Source organism: Lates calcarifer, linkage group LG21, assembly GCF_001640805.2.
Source record: "Lates calcarifer isolate ASB-BC8 linkage group LG21, TLL_Latcal_v3, whole genome shotgun sequence".
Taxonomy (NCBI): domain Eukaryota; kingdom Metazoa; phylum Chordata; class Actinopteri; family Centropomidae; genus Lates; species Lates calcarifer.
The window spans coordinates 24,642,897-24,669,521 of record NC_066853.1 but is presented as its reverse complement, the minus strand read 5'-3'; the positions used below and the strand labels follow the sequence as shown (position 1 = coordinate 24,669,521).

General features: G+C 38.6%; 2 protein-coding genes across 2 annotated transcripts in view; both read left to right on the top strand.

Annotated features, from left to right (window-relative positions):
- Positions 1-737: 737 nt before the first annotated feature.
- LOC108894559 (alpha-2-macroglobulin-like) lies at positions 738-17,985 on the top strand. Its single transcript, XM_018693271.2, is given in 37 exon segments — positions 738-903; positions 1,056-1,236; positions 1,379-1,535; positions 3,007-3,059; positions 3,519-3,539; positions 4,228-4,393; positions 4,481-4,565; positions 4,691-4,838; positions 5,418-5,535; positions 5,659-5,768; positions 5,870-6,037; positions 6,251-6,478; positions 6,998-7,061; positions 7,215-7,360; positions 8,432-8,581; positions 8,989-9,132; positions 9,227-9,323; positions 9,432-9,491; positions 9,494-9,581; positions 9,870-10,095; positions 10,610-10,736; positions 10,904-11,025; positions 11,141-11,192; positions 11,404-11,487; positions 11,866-12,042; positions 12,360-12,435; positions 12,584-12,740; positions 12,913-12,987; positions 14,188-14,350; positions 14,447-14,634; positions 15,220-15,432; positions 16,433-16,557; positions 16,838-16,928; positions 17,017-17,085; positions 17,170-17,275; positions 17,455-17,496; positions 17,816-17,985. Coding segments are annotated over 37 exon segments (4,368 nt in total). The 5' UTR covers positions 738-817; the 3' UTR covers positions 17,821-17,985.
- Positions 17,986-21,657: 3,672 nt separating this feature from the next.
- The window catches only part of LOC108894560 (alpha-2-macroglobulin-like), a 134,543-nt gene continuing 129,575 nt past the window's right edge, over positions 21,658-26,625 (top strand). The window contains 9 exon segments of the mRNA XM_051065386.1: positions 21,658-21,822; positions 21,975-22,155; positions 22,298-22,454; positions 23,926-23,978; positions 24,438-24,458; positions 25,147-25,312; positions 25,400-25,484; positions 25,610-25,754; positions 26,435-26,552. Coding sequence (XP_050921343.1) covers positions 21,737-21,822; positions 21,975-22,155; positions 22,298-22,454; positions 23,926-23,978; positions 24,438-24,458; positions 25,147-25,312; positions 25,400-25,484; positions 25,610-25,754; positions 26,435-26,552 — 1,012 coding nt within the window. The 5' untranslated portion in view covers positions 21,658-21,736.

Sequence of the window (26,625 nt, the reverse complement as noted above, 5' to 3'; positions counted from 1 at the left end):
AATACAAATATTTGGGAGGTTGAACTATTTAAAATAGTTCAACCTCCCAAATATATTGTATTTCAAAATATATTGTATTTGTATTTCAAAAATTGTCTACTTTGGCCCTAGTAATCAGACTAAGAGATGTTTGCATGACAAACTCAAACATCCCACGCTGGGTAAAGGGCAATGTTGCAGAACTCAACTTACTGTAACAATGATTGTTGACTTAGGAAAACAGTTACAGACTACAACACTTTCAAAATGACACTGTCACAATGAAAGGACTGAGCAGAACAAACTGCTTAGAAATGGTGGAGTAAAATCCTAGATGATACAACAAGATCTCTGACAGATACTGTATTAAGTACAGTATGAATACCTTTTCAATAAAATTGAATAGGTTTAGAGTACCTACACCTAGTTATACCTTTATTGTTATGTTAATCACATGTTGTTAAAGCGGCATCAAAAAGTTATAACAATGTCTGTTATTGTGTGTCCACCCCGTTGCAGTAGCAAATTCATACTGTACAAACTGGGTCAAGCAGCAGACGTGCAAAACATAGAATCCATATCATAAATAAACTGAAACAATTTTGTCAGTTGTTATGTCCTGGTCCTTTGTCCTTGAATGATGAATAAACCTTTGAACCTTGGCTGATTAAACTGTTAAAAAAAATTGACTTTTAATTACACTCCGCTTTATACTATGTTAAACTCCATGAAGTCTATAAATGATTGACTTACAAGATAGGGTGGTTGGGTGGGTGTGTGGGTTTCTGTATCGGGGCTATTTAACAAGTGCTGACTGTGAGGATCACCCCAGTCAGTCATGGGTCGTCCTGGGATTCAGATGTGGACATGGACACTGTGTGTCCTCTTGAGCTGGATGTGTGTGGGTCAAGTTCTGGCAGGACCGTAAGTTTACCTATATAATCTGAAATGATAATAATAGCAGATGTTTTGTGTGATTTTTTTTCCCTAAATCATTTGCAATAATATTAGATCATCATTATAGTTTTTCTGCCGTGAGGCATCAACTTTCCATGTGTATGATTCTGTAACTACAGGCAGTACATGGTAGCCATTCCTGCGGTTCTTGAAGCTGGAGCTGAAACCAAATTCTGTGCAAGTCTCCTGCAGCCCAATGAGACTGTGGTCATGACTGTCACTCTGAGGTCCCAAGACAAGAACACAACTCTTCTCAAACAAATAATCAGTGAAGAGTTTCATGCCTGCAACCATTTTCAGGTCAGCTCCTGAGAAAGGCTTTGATTCATTTTCTTATTGTGTTAACGTGTTAAATGTAATTGTCAGTTTGGTTTGGTTTTGTGTTTTTTCAGTAAGAATGAATGGTTTTCCTGGTCTCTATAAAAATATCTATCTCTCACAGGTTCCTGTAGTGCAGAATCAAGAGGTGCAGAGGTTCGAGGTGGAGGTACAAGGCGACACATTTTACTCAAAAGAAGTCAGGAAAGTCATGATCAGAGTCTATCAACCGATGACATTCATCCAAACAGATAAACCGATGTACCTCCCTGGACAAACAGGTAACTTTGAGCTGATCATCTGCTGTTATATACCATTAACAGATGGGTTTCCCCTTTACAAACAACTGTGGGTGCATGGGCCAGAAAACTGCCACACACACTGATAGACATCTGTCAGCTCTAGCTAGCCAATATGACACAGAATATAGTGGCAGGAAATCACTATAGCAATACAGGTAGTGAGAAAATTAAATATGTGTCTGCCTGCTGCACAGGTTAAGAGTGCAAAAGTCCCCACATTCTGGACAATCAAACTTTTACAATATTCATGGAACTGCCTCTAATCCACTTTAACTGAGTCAGCTATCTTACCTTCAAACAGCTCTTTCTTCTTCAACAGTTTCTGAGCAAAACTGTTATTACATGTTATTGAAATTCAGGGTTGTAACCTGATTGCTAGAGGCTAATAGCTAACAGACATTCTATTAGCTGTTGCGTATTTCACAATGACACTGGTCAGAAACCAGTCTACAGAGAGCCTAAGTTAAACCAGAACCTGATGACTGCTCTCCAGAAGCAAGAAAACCTTTTTCAAAATCCCATTCACATTTCTAAAATCGCTAAAAACTAAAAATCCAGCCTTGGAACAGGGCCTTTCTCAACAATATGTCATGTGACTTGCTTGATGTGTTTAGATAGGTATGATAGTTTTTTTTGGGAAAGGATCTAATATTATTCTTTAGTCAATAATTCTGTTTTTGGCTGTCTTTAACAAACACTATTTCCCATAAACACTAGACATTCACAGGCTAAGTATCACAGTTCAGACTGTGGATGTAATAACAGTAGGACAGAGAAGACTGAACACTGTAGAAGTTGTTAGACAGCTCAGATTACAGCTAGAACATTGAAAGAATGACTTTAGAGGAGGCAGCTGCAGGTTTTGGAACCAGATGCTGCAACTGCGACCTTACCTCAGGGCATGATGGGAAATGCCTGCCTCTCACCAGATCTATGAGCTTATTGGTGCAGATGTTGGATTAACAACACAATGTTTTATACAAACTGTTGTTGTTGTTTAATTGGTGAGATTTAGAGTTTAGATTGTTTGCTCTATGAAGCTTTATTCTATTAAAAACTGAATGTGTGGTTGATGGTGACTTGACAGTCTAAATATCTGACAGATTGATAATTAAAATATGTTTTGTGTTTCTTTCTTCTCTCCATGTATTTTGACAGCTGATTTTGAATTTGAATTTATCATATCAAATCAAGTTTTGGTCATCTAATTTATAAAAAGCAGCAAACTGAAATGCAGAATGCAAGAGATAGCAGAGGGAACTGTGTAAAAGTCAGGAGTAAATCATCTTTTATTCTAACCTCCAATCTAATGAGTAAGTTTAATTGTAATGATGATGTCATTTCTGAGTAGTTTAGTGACTGCTGTCTTCCATCTTCAGCTTGTCAGGATGTTTAACAAGCTGTAGATGAGCTGTAAAAGTTTCAAGTAATCTCTTTGCATTTCTCTCAGTGCATTTCAGAGTCGTTACACTTGATACCAGGTTTAGACCTGCCAGTCGACTGGTGAGTGTTTGAACTTTCTCTCCTCTCTTTTAGAGAGACCAGAGTTATGTCTCTAATCAATCAGCTCCTGATGAAAGGTCAATAGTACAACCCTAACACTAGCTCCTCGTTTTGCAACACTTTGTTGAAGAAAATACATTTTAAAGTGATAACTATGAAAGTGTACTAAGAAATTAAGTAGAAATAGACAGACATACTCTGTGGAGAATCCTTTTTTATGTTATGTGTTTCATGTTTCATATTTTTGAAACATAAATATTAGAACTGATGTCTACATTCACTGTGTTGGACTCACAACTGTACACTCATTGTAAAACATCAGACGTTGGCTGCTCATGACAACAGTATCATTGATTTCTTAAATAAAGAAAATGTCCAACCTAGAATTATTAGGGCACTGTATGATGAGAGTAATATGATAGTTTCTTCTTTAACAAGTCTTTCTTTCTTTTTTTACAGTACAATATAATTGAAATTGAGGTAAGACTATTAATACCTACACTTATACATACTCACACTTTAACACACTGTAAACTGGAGATATTAGACTGAAAGCTCCTTTTCAAAAGTTAAATTCATGTACAAATACTCCCTCTGTGCAGTGTTACTTCATCACCCTGTCATGTTAGATTGAGGGCAAACTGAGCACTAAAGTGACTCAGTACCACAGAGTGAGATTATGAGATGCTAGCTGAGGGCTAGCTGGTTGGCATGCTAACTTCGCTAGAAATGATAGAAATAGAATCAAAATGAATAAACACTAATGTTGCTTTCTACCACTGGAGACAGTCTTGGTGAGTAAAGAAGTGAACTTTTATGCTGAACTGGAGACTGGAAAGTAAACAGCTGTTAATGCTAATGTTAGCCATGTAACAATAACAAAAACTTACATACAGTACCTTTAAGTACCTTGGAAAGAAAAAAGTTAACTCAAAAATCATGTATTCACTCCAAAATAAATACAATAATAAATAAATAAATGAATATATTAACTCAAGAGCCTCTTACTCTTTTTTTCTAGAGCTGTCAACAGTCTCTACCAGCCTTTGTCTGCACTCCAGGACAGTGATATGCTGTTCAAAGCTTGTCAATTGACCTTTGTTTAAGATTTTTTTTCTCTTTATTTGTGTGTGTAGCTGGCAAATAATTTGTTTGTTTTATTCAACAGGATGCTAACAATAACCGGATTGGACAGTGGCTGAATGAAACATCCAGTGGTAAAATATTGCAGCTGTCTTACTCCTTGAACTCTGAGGCTCGTGAAGGATCCTACCATGTTATTGTCTCATTTGGTGAAGAAAAAATCTATCACAGCTTCAAAGTGGAGAAATATGGTAAGTTATGGCTATTTCTCTTTCCATTTCCATCCACTTGCAATTAAGTACAAATGTAAATAACCATATTTTGTAACCCAAATGCAGTTTTGCCTAAATTTGATGTGAAAATTGATACATCTGATGAAGTAAGTATTGAACAGGAGGAAATAAAGGCTGAAGTCTGTGCAAAGTAAGTAAACACTTTCTTGACCAATGACAAATTGCACTCCTGAAAAATCTGAAATACATCCAGTTTGGTGAGTGTATGACTTTTCAATAACGCACTGTCGTCTTTATTCTTCTTCATCTAATTAGATATACATATGGACAACCTGTGCCAGGCAGCGTTAAAGTTAAGGTGTGTCGACCTCTTGACAGTTATTATGGCCGCATTATATTCGCTCCTGACAATCCAGAGGGAATCCCTGAGATAACAGCCCCATGCCACAAGGAGACAGTGCAGGTACAGTTGCTATATTGGTAGAATCATCACTCTGCAGCAATATATTAGATAGATATAGTGATCTACAAATAGTGATGAAATACTGGACAATAAATCAGTGTGGGGTTAGCAAATGATAAACTGATTTAGTTTCTCCTCGACTCAGTATGAGGCAGATGACATGTCGAAGATGTCAGAAGACTGTCAAGTGAGCTTCGCAGTTGTAAAAATCCAATATACTACATTGTAGGCCGAGTTTAACAGATAACTTGGTAAGCACTTGGCTACAGAGGACCCTTTGACTGCATTTAGTTTAGTCCACTGCTTTAGATGTGTTCTATAGTGTGGGGCAAAAATTGGATTTTGAAAAAACAAGGGGACACATCCTCATATGGACACAGAACACCTCTAAATAAGCTGAAGTTTAAGAACTAATAATGCAAGTGTTACCCGGGTGTCAGATGGTCGGAAAAGAGCTTGAAACACATGTCCAAAGTGTTGTAATTGGTTTAATGTTTGAATTACATTTCTCAGTTACATGTATGTTTTTTCTGTTATTCTATTTCTTTTTATCTAATATTATTTTATTGTACATTTCAGACAGACAAGACAGGCTGTGCCGCTTTTACCTTCAAGATGTCAGCTTTCACAAAAGTTGACCAAAAGGTGCTGCGGGATCACCTGGACCTCAGTGTCGAAGTGGAAGAGGAAGGGACAGGCAAGTTTTCTTATATTTAATTAGAATTTCAAAATGAGAGTCTTTGTATCAGAAAAAATACAATATCATGTGTTGAAACAATATGGCACACACATTGTTGTAACATAGTGGTTTACTGTATAGGGATTTCACGCCCACAACAGAAGAGGATCCAGATTTCATATGTTATTGGAAGACTGTCCTTCATTGACACACCCAAGATTTATGACCAGGGATCAAATGTGGAGGGAAAAGTAAGTGCAAAATGCTGTCTTCACTTTTTCAGTGTCATTCTATTGATAATGTAACCCAAACAATGTGCATTCTCAGTGATACAGCTTTGTGCTTCCAACAGGTTAAAGCAGTTCACTACAATGATACACCCATTCCTGACATGGCAGTCTACCTGTTAGAGGGTGAAAGGTGGTCAACACGTCAGCTACAGAATCTCACCACTGACAGCGATGGTGTTGCCACATTCTCATTTAGCACAGCTCACCTCCAAGGGGACATCCAACTCCATGTAAGATGTAGCAGTAAAACTACAATCTGAATGCTAATATGTATTAGCCACATCAAACCCCTTTCATAAAGATGACAACACAGCCCAAAAGCTGAAACCCAAAATGGTTTCTGAGCATGCTACAACTGATCTTGAAAAATTAAACTCATTTTCCAAAGTTTTCTCCTGCCTCATCCACCATGTGCTCATTTATGTTTCTTTTCTACAATCTAGGTTAGCAGTGCACCGACACTGGACTACTCTGTTTACAGAACTGTATACTATGAGGCTGGACGTCATAGAGTGTCTGTGGCCCAACTTCCTTCTCCTGATACTAAAGTAGTCAGCTCCCTGGAGGTGATGAAGAAGGATAAGCCTCTTACTTGCGAAAGAGAAGAGGACATCTTTATCCGATACACTGTGGTTGGAGAGAAGCAGGGCTCTGTGGATGTAATGTACCTGGTGAGTGGTGGGTGAATTATTTCTCAGCTTGTCCTCAGTTCTTTTTTTCAGAGAAAAGGACACAGAAAAGATATTTTAGAATGACATTCATATCAATAATTTACACATGACTTTAAAGAACCAGTATGTAGGAAATAGTGGCATCTAGTGGTGAAAACACAGATTGCAACCAAATAAATACCCATCCCCTCCCTTTCCAAGTGTGTTGGTGAGTCTACGGTGGCTGCCAGGTGACAAAATGGTAACTAATCTGTTGAGTGAAGAGGTTTGTTTTTATGGCTATATCAGTGTTTCCCTTTCCATTTTTTCGGCAGTCAAAATATCAGCATTTTTTTAAAAGGCACACATTCCAATGGCAGAGGCTGTGCTGCTGATGGCAGGGAGGCATGCCTTAGTCCTCTAGTTTGTTGATTACTGTTCATTACTACTGTAAATGTTGCACACTGCTCCTTTAAGGAACATTCCAGGGTTTAAGGAGAAAGCATAATTCTTTGTGCCATTTTCTGTCAAATTCTCCAGGTCTTATCCAGAGGAGCCATTGTCATGCAAGGATTTAAACAGGCTGAAGTGCAAGATACATCAGGTGGGCAAAGACAGGCTTTAATCATGAGTCTGGAGAATGATGTCTTAAAATGATTCTCTAAATTAGTATGACCAATCAATATTCAAACTGCTGTTTTACTGATGTGTGGGGGGCATGTGGATGATAATTGTAACAGCTGATTAATTGTTTCAGTGAATGAGGGGGAGGTGTCCTTTAAGTTGAGTGTGCGACCAGAAATGGCACCAGACGTCCAGGTCGTGGCTTACGCCATCCTCCCCAGTGAGAATGTGATCGCCCACAGTGCTGACTTCTCCATAGAGAAATGCTTCAGTCACAAGGTCAGTACAAGAGGAGAACAGGGGCGACCAACAGCACTTGTAAAATGTTGGTATAGAATCAAAGTGTATGTTAGTCAGCAGTACTGTTGCTGTGTTAATATCTACCTACCAGTTATAGCCTATGTAAGACATATGTTTTTGAATAAATGATAAATGTCAAGCTAGTCATCAATTGAATTACTTTTACCTGAACTCAGTAATACTCCACAGGTATGGTGGTATGGTGGTGTAATCTTTGTATAGGTATAGGTTTTCATCAGCATCATTGGTGTGCAAGTCAAAGTTAAGTCCAGTCAGCCATCATGTGGACTGGATTATTATGTAAATGTAGAATATGTGCAGTGTTGATTCTTGACAGCTAGGTTCTGACATTGTCGGTCCCCACAAAATGCAAACCCTTAGCACAGCAGGCACTGTGGATTGACAAGTCTGCATAAAGGCCAATTTATGGTTTTGCTCTATGGGTCTGTATGGGACCATGTGGTTCCACATGATTTTCAAATTTTGTCTGTCCAAAATTTTTGCACAGATACCTGAGTTTGCGTGCAGCCCAGAATTTGTGACCATGTGGACTGTCCACACTATAAGCACACCAACTGCACACGCACTTGTCCTATTCTTGTTAAGTAGGTGCACACATTGGGTCATTACTTCTTCTTGTTGTTCAGCCAAATACAGCAAACAAAGGAGTGCTTCTTCTTGCTGTGTGGAGGTCACCATCATGTTCTTTAGTGTGCAGGTGTAGAATGTGTCTGCATATGCATACCACTGTCCACATTCAAATCTGTGTCTCTCCACCTCTGTCCTGACGTTTGATTAAGGCTTAAGATACAGAGCTCGACATCAGCCATTACAACAGACAGGACAAACTGCCAAGTGGCCATGCCCCTGCACTTTTGACCACCTCCTGTGTAAAAATCAAACTGGGAGATTGTTTTGGAATTTGTTATACATGTAAAGAAGTCAGAGTAAAATAGACATTAATGTCACATTGACAAGATTATAGGCTCTCAACTTATACCACTAAAATCTAGATGACGTGAGTGTGACGTGTGTTTTTGTGTGTGTCAGGTGTCGCTGGAGTTTTCTCCATCTTCAGCTGTCCCAGGAGAAGAGACCACCATGCAGGTAATGGCCCAGCCAGACTCTCTTTGCGGTGTGAGCGCTGTTGACCAAAGTGTCCTCATCAAGGAGCCAGGGAACACTCTGAATGCAGACAAGGTAACTGCTGGTATCATCTACAAACAGCTGCTTACACCCTTTAGGTTTAGTGTCCTCTGTGTAATCTTATGCACTATTAACATCATCAGTCACCCACAGGTTATAGTTTTATTCTGAATTTGTCCTGATTCTTTCAGTTTTTTTCTCCCTCTTCCAGTTGTGCGTTGGTATTATGTAATACAGCTGTTCAGTGCAGTCTGATGCTCATTTTGTTGTTATTTTTTATCCAGTTGTAAACATGCTATCAAGTACAAGTCTACCATATGGATGAAGACACCGTTTTATACTTGACATCCACTTTTCATGATAAAAGAGCCATGAATCCAAAGATATAGCCAATCATCAGATCTTCAGAGAACAAGACATATTTGGCAGTTTAAAACTTTGAACCATATTTTTCTTTACAGATTTTCAACTTGTTGCATGTCAGCAAAGTGTCCAATGTTCCATATGAGGTTCAAGATCCTGTAGAGTGCGTACATGTGAGACCAAGAAGATATGTTCTGCCATATCCTGGACAAGAGATTGATGATGCTCATACAGTTTTCCAGGTACTTCTTACACATATTAATGTGCAATGAAAAGAATATTATTTATTTAACATATAATGTTGTTTCTGTTCTTGTATCTTGTTGTATCATCTAGAACGTAGGACTGAAGATGGCAACAAACATGGTTATCCGAATGCCTTCATGCCTCAAGTACAAAGGAAGAGAGTACCACCATGGCCACGGCCACTATGGTAGTGTTACCACATGCTGAATATTTATCAGCAGTAGAGCAGTTCACTGTGTCATTGCTGTCCTCTGATAATAGAATATTTTCTAGTTTTCTGGTATTTTCGTTTTAGGTTTAAGATATAGCCCAATTCCTGTAGCAGTCATGGATGTACAGGTAGGTGCATCACCCCTCTTGTGGGAGCCTATCCTGATGCTCCACCAATAGAGACAGTCCGCACTTTCTTCCCTGAGACTTGGATATGGGACCTGGTGGAAGTTGGGTGAGCTTCCATTGCTAAAGGTTTTGATGGCAATGAAGAAAAGTTTGAGTGAATTTTGAATTGTTTCTGACAAAGACCGCTGTCTCCCTGCACACATGAATGGCATGAAAATAATTTACTTTTAACTGCTCTTCAAGACTTTTACATTAGATTATATTAGATCATATTAGATTAGATTAATTTAGATTAGATCAAATTTTTATGTGTTTTCTTCAACTAATATGGGCTATGTATAATGTGTTTTTCCAGCTCATGTGTCTGTGTGTCTCTGTGTATCTGTTGATCCAGAGAGACTGGAACAAAGGACGTGTCCCTCACTGTACCAGACACCATCACCACCTGGGAGACGGAGGCTTTCTGTCTGTCCCAGCAGGGATTTGGTTTGGCACCACGTAAAGAAATCAGGGTCTTCCAGCCCTTCTTCCTTGAGCTCACTCTGCCCTACTCCATCATCCGGGGGGAGCACTTTGAACTGAAAGCGACCACCTTCAACTACCTGACCAGTTGTATCATGGTAATGAATGTTTCTACATAACCTAAATACTACTGTCAGCATGCTAACATGTTAACATCATAATGATGACATTGACATGCTAATGTTTAGCAGGTGTAGTGTTCATTATCTTCTTAAGCATGTTAGCATGCAAAAACATATACTTGAGGTGGATGAAAAAAGTCACTGGATCACCAAAGTTGATAAAATTCATCTGTGGTGTAAATACATTTAAGTAGCGAATTACATGGTAAAATCCAGCATTAATGCAGTTTACCTTTTTGAAATTCACAATGTGATTATTAAAATTCCATGATGGTAGCTGTAAAATTCATGAACTTTAAAGTATACAGTAAATTTTGACCCACCAAGCACTTTGGTTGGTTCCTACTTTAATACTCATCTTGTTTCCCTGTGTTTGTAGCAATGCAACTGTAGAACTAGAGTCAGGTTTGTATGTTTCACAACAGGTTACAGTTTGAACAACTGTTTGCATTTGCAATACAATTTCTATACTTTTGTGTCTCTTGAACAGGTCTCTGTGACTCCAACACCCTCCTTAGATTACACCCTCACCCCCCTCTCTGGTAATGAGTACAAGTCCTGTTTGTGTGGCGGTGAGCGAAAGACCCTCAGCTGGACCATGGCCCCCTTAAACTTAGGTGAGGGTTAAGTTTTCATCACCACTGGTGTAAAATGTTAAAGGTGAAGAAGTTGCTGTCCCTCTTTCCCCAGCTAAACTCTTTTTCATCTTTATGAAATCAGTAAGAGTCTCCTCAGAGACTAAATATTTTGACACTTTCAAACAAAGTTTTATGGTCTTTTTTAGGGGTTATGAATGTGACTGTGACTGCTGAGGCTGTGGCATCTGATGTTTCATGTGACAATGAGGTCGTGAGCGTGCCAGAGAGAGGTCGTATCGACGTGGTCACACGATCTCTCATTGTAAAGGTTGGTGCCTTAAAAAAGATAATAAAGAAGTTTATTCGAGAAACATATTTTTTTTCAATTAATACAAGATAAAATCCCTGGAAGTCACATTATTCTCTGCCTCCCTCTGTCTCAGGCTGAGGGAACTGAGATGACAAAGGTTCACAACTGGCTGCTCTGCCCCAAAGGTAGGACTAATCTGAGACCAGGCATGCTCTGTCAAACATTTAGAAAAACAGAGAGAGGGACAGATTTATATTCATGGTTGTTATGGGAATTGCACTGAGTTTGGTGCAAATGTCTCATGTTCTTTAAAATTTCTTTACATTGATTTTAGTTAATGATCCACTGACTGTTCATTAAATCTAAATGAGATCTTTGTTTTTTGTCTCTACACAGGAGAGGCTTTGACAGAAGAAATAGACATACAGCTCCCTGAGAATGTGATTGATGGATCTGCCCGTGCTTCACTATCAGTCCTGGGTAAACTGATACATTCATTTTACTTGAATGTAGCAAGTTAACCACTCCCCTACCTCCAAGCCTCTTTAATAAGGACATCAGTAATAAAAAGGGACATTTGAACTGGATTGTCCTACTTGAGATACCACATTTTACTTTTATATTCCAACCATGGCACTTTGATGCAATACAGACAGCAAAATTCTAAATGTATTGACAAAAAGTAAATTACTGGAGCACTGATGGTTTCAGTATTATTCTTGTACAAGGAACACAGTGTCTACATATAAGAATGCAAGTTGAAGGAAACTATGAAAAGCCTCATATGTTTTTGAGGAATCAGCAATAAAACTGTTTAAGTAACTTTGTAAATGTTAGTAAGCCAGTGTTTCTGAACAGGTGACATCCTGGGTCGAGCCCTGAAGAACCTGGATGGGCTGCTGCAGATGCCGTATGGATGTGGGGAGCAGAACATGGCGCTCCTGGCTCCCAACATCTACATCCTCCAGTACCTGAGAAACACACAGCAGCTGACCCCGGCCATCATGGAAAAGGCTACCAACTTTCTGACCAGTGGTGAGCCTCTGCTAGCTTCAGCTGAACAATCTATGATATATGTAAAATATACATAATGCATGACAATAATCTTAATCTTAATATCAGAATATAAGCAGAAGGTCTGTCATGTGCAATCCCCCCCACCCGCCAAACTCCACCCATTTCCTGTCACCTCTCTTTTGTCCTCCATCTAATAAACACATCAAATTCCCCAGGATGACGTTGTTGTTCAAAAACACATTTACCTCATTTGATAAGCTTATCAAAAAACCTCATTCATTCTGACAATATGTATGATTATGCCCTAATAAGCTTGTGTTTCTGTTGTTACACAGGCTACCAGAGACAGCTGAACTACAAACATAGTGATGGTGCTTACAGCACATTTGGATCAGGATCAGGGAACACTTGGTGAGAACAATACTGCTCAATCATCCACACAGAATAATTTTATGTAGATGATGTGCAACAATTATCATGTCATGCAATGAGAGACAGTTCACCTCAGGAAAAGAACCTTTTTGTCAGTTATTGTCGAACCTCACTTTGATATCCTCAGGCTGACTGCTTTTGTGTTGAGATCTTTTGCCAAAGCAAAGTCTTTCATCCACATCGACCCAAAAAATATCGAACAGTCTAAGACTTGGCTGGAGAGCAAACAACGAGAAAATGGCTGTTTCCAACAGTTAGGAAAACTCTTCAACAACAGAATGAAGGTGAGCTGACAAAGGTTAGACAGGTTAGTCAGTTTTCACTTAGTGACATTTTGCTGTAGCAGGACTTGTTTCATTCATAGTAAGCAGTGCACAGCATCAATTGTATTAATCAAGCCCCTGTGTGTTGGAGGTACAGTGATGATAGTATGCGAATGATGCTTCCTGTCTACAGGGTGGTGTGTCTGATGAAGTGACTCTCAGTGCTTACATCACTGCTGCCTTCTTGGAGATGAATATGTCTGCAGATGTGAGTAGTTTCTTTCCCCAAATATATGTCCTGCTGTTTTCACTCTAATCTGCACAGTTACAACACATAAATGAACCAATCACATCAACACTGATAAAGATGAAGAAAACAAAAAGTCTGTATCTCTTTAATCAATTACTTTGATACATCTTTCTATCTTTTGTACATAAATGTCAGTTTACAGTATTTACCATCATTTTCAACATGTTTCCCAACTGCAGATTTGTAATTCTTAATTGTAGAGCTTAAAATGTTTTCCATACAGTCATTCCTTCTTTTCTCTCTGTTCGGATATAGCTGTAGTAGAGATACCCATGTAATTTTGAATAATGGGGGAAAGTCTCAGTATTACTTTGTAACAGAGTGGTGAAAGAAGCCTTCTGTACATAAAAGGTCATTTCAAGTGTAGTGGTTATGTTAGACACAGTACGTAGAAACTGTGTTTTGTGACTTAAACTACATAAATGCCAAATGCATATTGCTTATTTGACTCCCCATATCAAACACATGACCTCAGCTTCTGTTTCAATACATCAGTAAGCTCTTAATGCTCAGTGTAAGGCCTGTAATTGACTTTGCTACAAATGTTTTGAACAGATTTTTACACAGAATTATTAAAAAGAATTTAACAGATTTATTCATCTACCACGTTAGTTTTGTTTGTATTAATTTACTCAAAAAGAGAAATCACTTCTTATTGACTATTCCAATAAGTTCTTCAGTTAAAGGTATTTACAAATTACGGGTTTTACACCTGAAACCGATACTATTTCCTGTTGCTGCTCTGTTGTCTAATATTTTGTGTCAGAGATAGAATTAATCCTAACTGACTCACAATATTATGCGCACAATTACAATCTATATCCTAACAGTGGCTGCTCTTCCTCTGGGACGAGTTCAAGCTCTGCTAACTGGCTATGGTTAGCAGCTAATGCACAAGTAGTGTTAGCAATCATATTGCAGACAGCAGTAGTTGTTCCACTGCCTCTGTACTATTCTTTAATATTTAGTTTTGTGGTACTGTCAGATACTGGAGTTAGTGCTGCTGACTGATTCCTGCGGACACAGTGGCCCTTTGACATTATTTCAGAGACAGAAGACTGAACCTGATGAGTAGTGATAATGTTGATGTTGTTGAAATTGCATAGAATAATAGTTGCTTTGTCAATACAAAATATGTTTTCTTTTAACCTGTTATAGGATCCTGTAGTGAAGAACAGCCTGTCTTGCCTCAAGGAGTCCATTGGCGAGCTCAGCAACACCTACACTGTAGCTCTGATGGCATACGTCTTCACCCTGGCAGGAGACATGAACGCCCGTGCTGTCCTTCTGCAGCACCTGGACACAGTTGCTCTAAAAGAAGGTGAATCATCCTCCTAAAGGATCACTCTGGCTTCACTTAGCGTGAATGTATTATGCTTACCTCACGCCTGTGTGTTTGTGGATGGCTGTATTTCAGGGGGTATCCTCCGATGGTCTCAGACAGCTACAGAAACGTCAGCCTCTCTGTCTGTGGAGATCGCCTCCTATGTGCTGCTGGCCAAACTCAGCGCCTCCCCCACTGCTGAAGACCTGGGCTACACCTCTCGCATCGTCAGATGGTTGACAGGCCAGCAGAACTATTATGGAGGCTTCTCCTCCACACAGGTATGGCCAAAACAGCATAAAACTGGATTTTAATCATACAGTGTTCTATAGGAGAAATATACTCTTGACCTTTGTGGCACTGCATTTTTCAGCCAATTCAACAGGCTTTTAAATGTTGTATTTAAATTATGAAATTCAATAATCAACCTATCAAATAATAATAAAACACCTGATATTGGTAAAAGTGAAGAAATTAAGAAAGAAAAAAAATATTTATATGTTTACTGTTGTCAAAGCTGAAATACGATCTCTGCTGGATTACCTCTCAATAATAATTATGCATATCATATAATGTGAGTCAGTATACGTCCAAATTAATCTCCATTGACATATTTTAAAGTGAACTGACTAAACTGAATCAATATTCAGTAGCTTTTAGCAGTGGAGCACCTCACTGGTGACTGAGAGCACTGTGAGTGCTGTGATTCACAGTGTGTTACTTCCTCATTAAACACATATTTAAAGACCTACTGTCGCACCTGTTGAGGTGCATTTCAACTGTGATGCATTCACCTACTGTTGAACTCACTGAAGTGCACTTGAACAGTGACTGAACTGAACTCATTGTGTACGTGTGTGTTGTAGGACACAGTGGTGGCTCTTCAGGCTCTGGCTCTTTACTCCACTCTGGTGTTCAGTCCTGAAGGTTCAAGCACGGTGACAGTCCAGTCCCCCAGTGGCCAGCTGACATTTGATGTGAACCAGAACAACAAACTGCTGTATCAGGAGAAGATACTGCAGGATGTGACAGGAAAGTACAGCCTGGAGGTGAAAGGCACTGCATGTGCTTCAATGCAGGTCAGTCAACACTGGAGCGCTGTTTCTCTTTGATATACGTCCATCACCACAAACACTGCTTATATACTGTAACAGCACCCTCAGGTTGACAGCCCAGCAGTAGATAATCTGTGTATTTGCCTACTTCACCAAACTCTTTAAGCAAGTCAGTTTTGGTATGATGAACTATTGAACAGATGAACAGATGAACTGACAACATGTAGAATAGTATAGTGGAAACTGGCCATTTCACCTGAGATGAAGCCTGCCTCAGCTAATGTCAGACAATAATCGATACACTCATGAAATAAAACTTTATTCTTAAAGGTAAAGAGCAGAAGTGCTGATTCACGTAGAAAACATCATATATTTAATCAATGACACTATTGGTCATCTTGTAATTTTTACTGTTGAGTGTAAACTGTAGGTAGTCAAAAAATAATTTTATCTTATCAAACCCTTTAATCTTGAAGACATCAAAACTATGAAGGAACATGTGGAACTATGTAGTAAACAAAAAAGTGTTAAAGAAACCAGATTATGTTTTATATTGTGGATTCTTCAAAGCAGCCACCTTTTGCTTTGATGACAGCTTTGCACACTCTTGGCATTCTCTCAGTCAGCTTCATGAGGTAGTCACCTGAAATGGTTTTGAAGGAGTTCCCAGAGGTGCTGAGCACTTTGCCTTCATTCTGCACTCCAACTCATACCCAACCATCTCAGCAGGGTTTAGGTCAGATGATTGTGGAGGCCAGGTCAACTGATGCAGCACTCATTTCCACTGTTCTAATGTGTTTGTGTTTGTGTTTGCGTTTCATGGCCCAAACAATTCTCATCTTCTTCTTGTTCTTCCTCAGTAGTGGCTTCTTTGTAGCAATTTGACCATGAAGGCCTAATTCATGCAGTCTCCTCTGAATAGTTAATGTTAAGGTGTGTCTGCTATCTGAACTCTGTGAAGCATTTCCAGAGGGCTTTTGGGCTTTTTGTTATATCAAACCTTCCTTTTGCAACCATTTGCTAGATTTCTCTTCACTACAACATCCCAACTCCTACCGATGTCACAACCCTGAGTGTCGAGGTCAAACCAGAGGCTGTCTGCACCAGCAAATCTCACAGACCCAAGTTCACCTTGAGGACAAAGTCTCTGTAAGTAATCGATTCAAGGTCCAGCAGTAACAGAGGAATACTGACATTTTTGATAAATAATACTCTGCACAGACCAGCAAGTGCTGTACTACGTAACTGTTGTTGGATGGACATGTGGGAAATGTCCAACTCTTTAGCTCAAACTTATCCTAACTGGAAATGATACACTAAGTCTCAGAGTCTCAGATATAAAAATGTCCAACCTCATAACAAGTAGAACTATGAAGGACAGGCTGAGTGGATGAAGGTGTAACATCACATTTTTATGGTTCTATTACAGATACAGTGGTAAGGAGACCACTACAAACATGGTGATCCTGGACATCAAAATGCTTTCTGGTTTTGCCCCTGACCCAGAGTCTTTGAAGCGGGTGAGTTATTACAATAACTTTCAGTTAGAAATGGATTTGTGTTATGTGTTGTTGACGAACGACCCGGCTGAGTATCGTATCCTCACAGCTCAGAGGTGCCCTGCTGGTGGATCGTGTTGAACAAAAGGAAGATCATGTTCTGGTGTACATGCGAGAGGTGAGAGGAATTCACAGTGGGGATCAATAGATGATGACTTTCAGATCTGTTACTGATCATATCATCTGTTTTTCCCTCCAACAGTTACCAAAGGACATAGGCATCAACCACAGCTTAGAGATCATACAGGTGCTCCCAGTGCAGAACCTGAAGCCGGCCGTGGTCAAGATCTATGACTACTACCAGCCAAGTAAAACTGACACCCACACAGACACTAAATCCCTTTACAGAGACCACAGCAAAACTGAATGGTTTTCAGAACTGTAATGTTGAGAACTACAAGTTTTAAATGTGCAGCACGGTTGGACACATGTAGAAGTTTTGATTTAAAAAATCAATTTCTCTTCCTGTTCTTCTTTTTCCTTTCAGGTGACCAGGCTGAGACAGAATACACCTACCCTTGTGCTGCAGGTAACAATCTATAATAATATACAAACACCACAATATTTATTACAAAATTGATTTCTTGATGAAAAATCTCAATCATTTTAACACAAACACAAAAAGCAATTCAATTCAAATGTCTGAAATTGGTCAGAATCTTTCTCTCAAGTACATTTAATACTGTGGAAATCAACCAGTAATTGTGTATAAGAAGTAATAAGAAAAAAGAAATGATATAGTGTTAAATTACATGTGCCAATCTTGTAACCTAAAACAAAATGAGGTCAACAAAAACTATAATGTACTGTCAACTGTAATTATTGTTTTTTTATTCTTTCTCTTGCAGCTTAAAGAGAGAAGTCGGATCAGTTCTGCGCTCGTTAAGATACTCCATATCTGCTGGTGTAAACGCACAAACTAACAGCAAACACTTGGTTAACACATTTACTGTGTGACTACTGTATGTGTCTGAAGTCAAACTCATGCATAATGGAGAATAAAATACTGTCATATGAATGTCCCACTAAAACTGGTCTTGTGTTTGACAATGTTTTGCTCTGTTTCATCATTGTGGTAGTACAGCTTTGCAGTGTCAGTGGTTGTTTATTTTTCCCATGTATTTCACCCACATACCAGAAAAGAAGTTGTGCAGGTAAGCTTAGTGGGGGAAGTTAAAACGTATTTAAAATGCAACAAGTATTGTTACTGCTTTCTTATAAGCTATCCATCAACTGAGGGAGAGGTAAGATAACTCTAAATTGATGACTAATGAGCATAACTGTATGAGAACATATAAAACATAAAACAGTTTCATCTCGTGCCATCATCATTTCAAAATTAGAATTTGTTCACAACCAAATCACTGAAAACTAATGACATTCCCATCAGCCTCATTTGCTCCATATGTTTAGTGCTGGTTAGGTAATGTTAGCATGCTTTGTAGCAGGAAGCAAAGGGGGTTGGCAGGAAACAGGAAATGACATGCTGGAAAGGAGTGGGATGGGACAGGTACAAGTAGGAGTCACACCTGGGAGCTGAGTAGGAGGGAAATTCAAACAAAAGAGAGACTGGAAGGAGGTTTGATAACTGGAGGAGTGAGAGAAAAAGAGGAAATGTGAGAAAAAAAGGAGGACTAGTAACATGGATCAAATATGGATTGACATGGACTTTTACTGAGGAAGTTTGAGATGGAATATTGAATTAGTGGAACTAGGACTGTAGGAGGAGAAAAGGGAACCCTGGAGCAGCTGGACCTGTCCTGCTTGGTTTTCTGAGGCTTCTCTCTCCAGGTCAGAGGACACTTCAACCATCCACACCCCAGTTAAGTCCCCATCACAACCCAAACTCTCCTGGCTTCTCCCATGCTCACCTGAATACATTCTTGCTCTCTCTCTCCCTCTCTCTACCCAAAAACACTCACACACACCTACATACAAACTGAACTGAACTGAACCGAACAGAACCGGACTGAGCTGTATTCACTCTCCCATATTCATCCATTCACACCTTCTGACTGTAAACCCCCAATGGACTCACACATACTCTTACCTGCATTCATACCCACACTGGTTTCAGGACTATCAAATGAGACTGTGTAATGAGATGTTGATTTGTGATATCTGATTTTTTTTTCTCTTTCTCTCTCTTTCTGGATGCTGCAATGTTGTGTTTCATTACTGATGTGAAAGAGTTGAATTAATACAAGATACATATCACACATTTATTAGTACTTAGTTATTAGCACTCTCTAATTTAAAGTTATTCACAAAAATAAATTTGACAGGTATAGGTGGGTGAGTTTATACCTTGCCTGTCTGGTGCCCCACAACCTTATTAATTTCTGTTAAGAGAGGCGCCTACGTTACTAAACAAGGATGGTTAATACGATAAACATGATATCAAAACATCAATACGTTAAAACTTTTGTGTGTAATCTTTTGAAAGCACCACCCCTACCTTCAACATGTAAAATCTACAGTTCTTGTGGAAACTGTGATGACAATGTCCCATCTTGCGCATGACTATTATGTTCTGAGCCTAATAGCCATGCTTGAGATAAACCACAATGGCGGACTATTGCGGTGTGCTTGTGCTGCAGACTCATCAAGTTACATAACCATCTACTGGCCTGACATGCAACTGTAATTCCAGTTTTCTTTGTTGTCACAACATTGTTGTGTGAATGCAGAACTTTTTCAAAATGCAAAGGGAAACCTTTTCTGTTTTCAGCAAAACGGTTGTCATGTAAACTGGATCTAACATGCTCACAATAGCAGTTCTAAGCAGGTATAACAAGGCAGGTGTAACCATCATTACCACCGTCATCATTGTAGTTTGGCATGTTAACACAGTAATATTTGCTAATCAGCACTAAACACAAAGTTAAGATGATGTTAATGGGAATGTCATTATCTTTGCAAATTAAAATTTAGACCTGGGGATGGTGCTAAATTATAATATCCCATTAAGGATTGCTGGCGTTGTTTCTGGCCTTTTTATGTCTCCCACTACATTGATCATCGATACATGTTTACTTATGTGATTACTCACCTGTCCTTGCTATTGGCCAACCCCATGTACTGCAAACACTCCTTTGGTTGCCCCTATTTGGTCATCATTCATCACTTGCCAGCATTTTTTTCTGGTGTTTGTCACTATGATTCTTGACTTTGCTTTGCTCTTTTTTAAGCCTACTCCCTACCTTGATTTGTAAATTTGGACTCACTACCTTTGTATGACTGTCTGGTTTTCCAGTAAAAGAATTTGCCTATTTTGAACTTTATCTTGTGTCCTGACTCTTTCTCTGCGTCTGAGTCTCTGATCTGCCCAGAAATGTATGATTAATAAAAAGTTATTACAAGTGTATCCTGTGGAGAACATGAATACTGTTACAAAATTTCATGGCAAGCCATTCAATAGTTACTGAGAGTCTTTGCTCAAAAGTGTCAACCACATGGTGGCACTAAAGGAAAAGTCAAGAGATCTCTAGAGTATACAGGATTCATTCCTCTGGAGGCCATGAATGTCTGTACAGAACTTTTAGTAGCTGAGATATTTTAGCCTGGACCAAAGGGATGGACAGCCATGCTGCTAGCGCCTCTTTCTTTTTTCATTAATTCACAGCATGTTTAAGGAAGAAAATGTGTAAGTGTATATGCTACAGTAGAACATGGGTCAAAAAATATTTGCTTCATCAGATGTGAGGCGGTCATTGCAACACTCAGGTGGTGAAATAGTCCTGTAAGCAAGTTACTGGAGGGTTTGGTGGGAATGCCTGATAGGTCTGGAAAGAAAGCGGCTGATTCTTGTTGAATCTCACTTATGGACACCACCACTCCACTTGAAAAGCATTGGGAATCTTAAGGTACATCATTTGCATAAAATTAACACAAAAAGTGGTTGCATATGTTATTAGGCATGCAAGTACAAATATTTGGGAGGTTGAACTATTTTAAATAGTAAGCACATTTCTGACCGTGTTGTAACCCATCAGCAAAGTTTGAAGGCTTTATCAGTCCACAGAAGTTTACTTATTGGAAAAATTGTCTACTTTGGCCCTAGTAATCAGACTAAGAGATGTTTGCATGACAAACTCAAACATCCCACGCTGGGTAAAGGGCAATGTTGCAGAACTCAACTTACTGTAACAATGATTGTTGACTTAGGAAAACAGTTACAGACTACAACACTTTCAAAATGACACTGTCACAATGAAAGGACTGAGCAGAACAAACTGCTTAGAAATGGTGGAGTAAAATCCTAGATGATACAACAAGATCTCTGACAGATACTGTATTAAGTACAGTATGAATACCTTTTCAATAAAATTGAATAGGTTTAGAGTACCTACACCTAGTTATACCTTTATTGTTATGTTAATCACATGTTGTTAAAGCGGCATCAAAAAGTTATAACAATGTCTGTTATTGTGTGTCCACCCCGTTGCAGTAGCAAATTCATACTGTACAAACTGGGTCAAGCAGCAGACGTGCAAAACATAGAATCCATATCATAAATAAACTGAAACAATTTTGTCAGTTGTTATGTCCTGGTCCTTTGTCCTTGAATGATGAATAAACCTTTGAACCTTGGCTGATTAAACTGTTAAAAAAAATTGACTTTTAATTACACTCCGCTTTATACTATGTTAAACTCCATGAAGTCTATAAATGATTGACTTACAAGATAGGGTGGTTGGGTGGGTGTGTGGGTTTCTGTATCGGGGCTATTTAACAAGTGCTGACTGTGAGGATCACCCCAGTCAGTCATGGGTCGTCCTGGGATTCAGATGTGGACATGGACACTGTGTGTCCTCTTGAGCTGGATGTGTGTGGGTCAAGTTCTGGCAGGACCGTAAGTTTACCTATATAATCTGAAATGATAATAATAGCAGATGTTTTGTGTGATTTTTTTTCCCTAAATCATTTGCAATAATATTAGATCATCATTATAGTTTTTCTGCCGTGAGGCATCAACTTTCCATGTGTATGATTCTGTAACTACAGGCAGTACATGGTAGCCATTCCTGCGGTTCTTGAAGCTGGAGCTGAAACCAAATTCTGTGCAAGTCTCCTGCAGCCCAATGAGACTGTGGTCATGACTGTCACTCTGAGGTCCCAAGACAAGAACACAACTCTTCTCAAACAAATAATCAGTGAAGAGTTTCATGCCTGCAACCATTTTCAGGTCAGCTCCTGAGAAAGGCTTTGATTCATTTTCTTATTGTGTTAACGTGTTAAATGTAATTGTCAGTTTGGTTTGGTTTTGTGTTTTTTCAGTAAGAATGAATGGTTTTCCTGGTCTCTATAAAAATATCTATCTCTCACAGGTTCCTGTAGTGCAGAATCAAGAGGTGCAGAGGTTCGAGGTGGAGGTACAAGGCGACACATTTTACTCAAAAGAAGTCAGGAAAGTCATGATCAGAGTCTATCAACCGATGACATTCATCCAAACAGATAAACCGATGTACCTCCCTGGACAAACAGGTAACTTTGAGCTGATCATCTGCTGTTATATACCATTAACAGATGGGTTTCCCCTTTACAAACAACTGTGGGTGCATGGGCCAGAAAACTGCCACACACACTGATAGACATCTGTCAGCTCTAGCTAGCCAATATGACACAGAATATAGTGGCAGGAAATCACTATAGCAATACAGGTAGTGAGAAAATTAAATATGTGTCTGCCTGCTGCACAGGTTAAGAGTGCAAAAGTCCCCACATTCTGGACAATCAAACTTTTACAATATTCATGGAACTGCCTCTAATCCACTTTAACTGAGTCAGCTATCTTACCTTCAAACAGCTCTTTCTTCTTCAACAGTTTCTGAGCAAAACTGTTATTACATGTTATTGAAATTCAGGGTTGTAACCTGATTGCTAGAGGCTAATAGCTAACAGACATTCTATTAGCTGTTGCGTATTTCACAATGACACTGGTCAGAAACCAGTCTACAGAGAGCCTAAGTTAAACCAGAACCTGATGACTGCTCTCCAGAAGCAAGAAAACCTTTTTCAAAATCCCATTCACATTTCTAAAATCGCTAAAAACTAAAAATCCAGCCTTGGAACAGGGCCTTTCTCAACAATATGTCATGTGACTTGCTTGATGTGTTTAGATAGGTATGATAGTTTTTTTTGGGAAAGGATCTAATATTATTCTTTAGTCAATAATTCTGTTTTTGGCTGTCTTTAACAAACACTATTTCCCATAAACACTAGACATTCACAGGCTAAGTATCACAGTTCAGACTGTGGATGTAATAACAGTAGGACAGAGAAGACTGAACACTGTAGAAGTTGTTAGACAGCTCAGATTACAGCTAGAACATTGAAAGAATGACTTTAGAGGAGGCAGCTGCAGGTTTTGGAACCAGATGCTGCAACTGCGACCTTACCTCAGGGCATGATGGGAAATGCCTGCCTCTCACCAGATCTATGAGCTTATTGGTGCAGATGTTGGATTAACAACACAATGTTTTATACAAACTGTTGTTGTTGTTTAATTGGTGAGATTTAGAGTTTAGATTGTTTGCTCTATGAAGCTTTATTCTATTAAAAACTGAATGTGTGGTTGATGGTGACTTGACAGTCTAAATATCTGACAGATTGATAATTAAAATATGTTTTGTGTTTCTTTCTTCTCTCCATGTATTTTGACAGCTGATTTTGAATTTGAATTTATCATATCAAATCAAGTTTTGGTCATCTAATTTATAAAAAGCAGCAAACTGAAATGCAGAATGCAAGAGATAGCAGAGGGAACTGTGTAAAAGTCAGGAGTAAATCATCTTTTATTCTAACCTCCAATCTAATGAGTAAGTTTAATTGTAATGATGATGTCATTTCTGAGTAGTTTAGTGACTGCTGTCTTCCATCTTCAGCTTGTCAGGATGTTTAACAAGCTGTAGATGAGCTGTAAAAGTTTCAAGTAATCTCTTTGCATTTCTCTCAGTGCATTTCAGAGTCGTTACACTTGATACCAGGTTTAGACCTGCCAGTCGACTGGTGAGTGTTTGAACTTTCTCTCCTCTCTTTTAGAGAGACCAGAGTTATGTCTCTAATCAATCAGCTCCTGATGAAAGGTCAATAGTACAACCCTAACACTAGCTCCTCGTTTTGCAACACTTTGTTGAAGAAAATACATTTTAAAGTGATAACTATGAAAGTGTACTAAGAAATTAAGTAGAAATAGACAGACATACTCTGTGGAGAATCCTTTTTTATGTTATGTGTTTCATGTTTCATATTTTTGAAACATAAATATTAGAACTGATGTCTACATTCACTGTGTTGGACTCACAACTGTACACTCATTGTAAAACATCAGACGTTGGCTGCTCATGACAACAGTATCATTGATTTCTTAAATAAAGAAAATGTCCAACCTAGAATTATTAGGGCACTGTATGATGAGAGTAATATGATAGTTTCTTCTTTAACAAGTCTTTCTTTCTTTTTTTACAGTACAATATAATTGAAATTGAGGTAAGACTATTAATACCTACACTTATACATACTCACACTTTAACACACTGTAAACTGGAGATATTAGACTGAAAGCTCCTTTTCAAAAGTTAAATTCATGTACAAATACTCCCTCTGTGCAGTGTTACTTCATCACCCTGTCATGTTAGACTGAGGGCAAACTGAGCACTAAAGTGACTCAGTACCACAGAGTGAGATTATGAGATGCTAGCTGAGGGCTAGCTGGTTGGCATGCTAACTTCGCTAGAAATGATAGAAATAGAATCAAAATGAATAAACACTAATGTTGCTTTCTACCACTGGAGACGGTCTTGGTGAGTAAAGAAGTGAACTTTTATGCTGAACTGGAGACTGGAAAGTAAACAGCTGTTAATGCTAATGTTAGCCATGTAGCAATAACAAAAACTTACATACAGTACCTTTAAGTACCTTGGAAAGAAAAAAGTTAACTCAAAAATCATGTATTCACTCCAAAATAAATACAATAATAAATAAATAAATGAATATATTAATTCAAGAGCCTCTTACTCTTTTTTTCTAGAGCTGTCAACAGTCTCTACCAGCCTTTGTCTGCACTCCAGGACAGTGATATGCTGTTCAAAGCTTGTCAATTGACCTTTGTTTAAGATTTTTTTTCTCTTTATTTGTGTGTGTAGCTGGCAAATAATTTGTTTGTTTTATTCAACAGGATGCTAACAATAACCGGATTGGACAGTGGCTGAATGAAACATCCAGTGGTAAAATATTGCAGCTGTCTTACTCCTTGAACTCTGAGGCTCGTGAAGGATCCTACCATGTTATTGTCTCATTTGGTGAAGAAAAAATCTATCACAGCTTCAAAGTGGAGAAATATGGTAAGTTATGGCTATTTCTCTTTCCATTTCCATCCACTTGCAATTAAGTACAAATGTAAATAACCATATTTTGTAACCCAAATGCAGTTTTGCCTAAATTTGATGTGAAAATTGATACATCTGATGAAGTAAGTATTGAACAGGAGGAAATAAAGGCTGAAGTCTGTGCAAAGTAAGTAAACACTTTCTTGACCAATGACAAATTGCACTCCTGAAAAATCTGAAATACATCCAGTTTGGTGAGTGTATGACTTTTCAATAACGCACTGTCGTCTTTATTCTTCTTCATCTAATTAGATATACATATGGACAACCTGTGCCAGGCAGCGTTAAAGTTAATGTGTGTCGACCTCTTGTCGCCATTATGGGCATTATATTCACTCCTGACAATCCAGAGGGAATCCCTGAGATAACAGCCCCATGCCACAAGGAGACAGTGCAGGTACAGTTGCTATATTGGTAGAATCATCACTCTGCAGCAATATATTAGATAGATATAGTGATCTACAAATAGTGATGAAATACTGGACAATAAATCAGTGTGGGGTTAGCAAATGATAAACTGATTTAGTTTCTCCTCGACTCAGTATGAGGCAGATGACATGTCGAAGTCAGAAGACTGTCAAGTGAGCTTCGCAGTTGTAAAAATCCAATATACTACATTGTAGGCCGAGTTTAACAGATAACTTGGTAAGCACTTGGCTACAGAGGACTTTGACTGCATTTAGTTTAGTCCACTGCTTTAGATGTGTTCTATAGTGTGGGGCAAAATGTGGATCCCTCATTATGAAAAAACAAGGGAACACATCCTCATATGGACATATAACACCTCTAAATGAGCTGAATGAGTGTAAGTGTAAGAACTAATAATGCAAGTGCTGACCAGGGTGTTCAGGTTGTTTGCTATGGCATTACTAGATGGTTGCTAGGTGATTGCTTTGGTCTCCCTGACATTTGATAGTTTAGTAACATTAGACAACTCTAAGGAATATAATTCACAGGAATGTTAATATCTGAAATGGTCGGAAAAATGCATGACACATTGGTCTAAAGTTTCAATTGCATAAGTTTTTATGTCATTTTAACTCTTTTTATCTAATATTATTTTATTGTACATTTCAGACAGACAAGACAGGCTGTGCTGCTTTTACCTTCAAGATGTCAGCTTTCACAAAAATTGACCAAAAGGTGCTGTGGGATCACCTGGACCTCAGTGTCGAAGTGGAAGAGGAAGGGACAGGCAAGTTTTCTTATATTTAATTAGAATTTCAAAATGAGAGTCTTTGTATCAGAAAAAATACAATATCATGTGT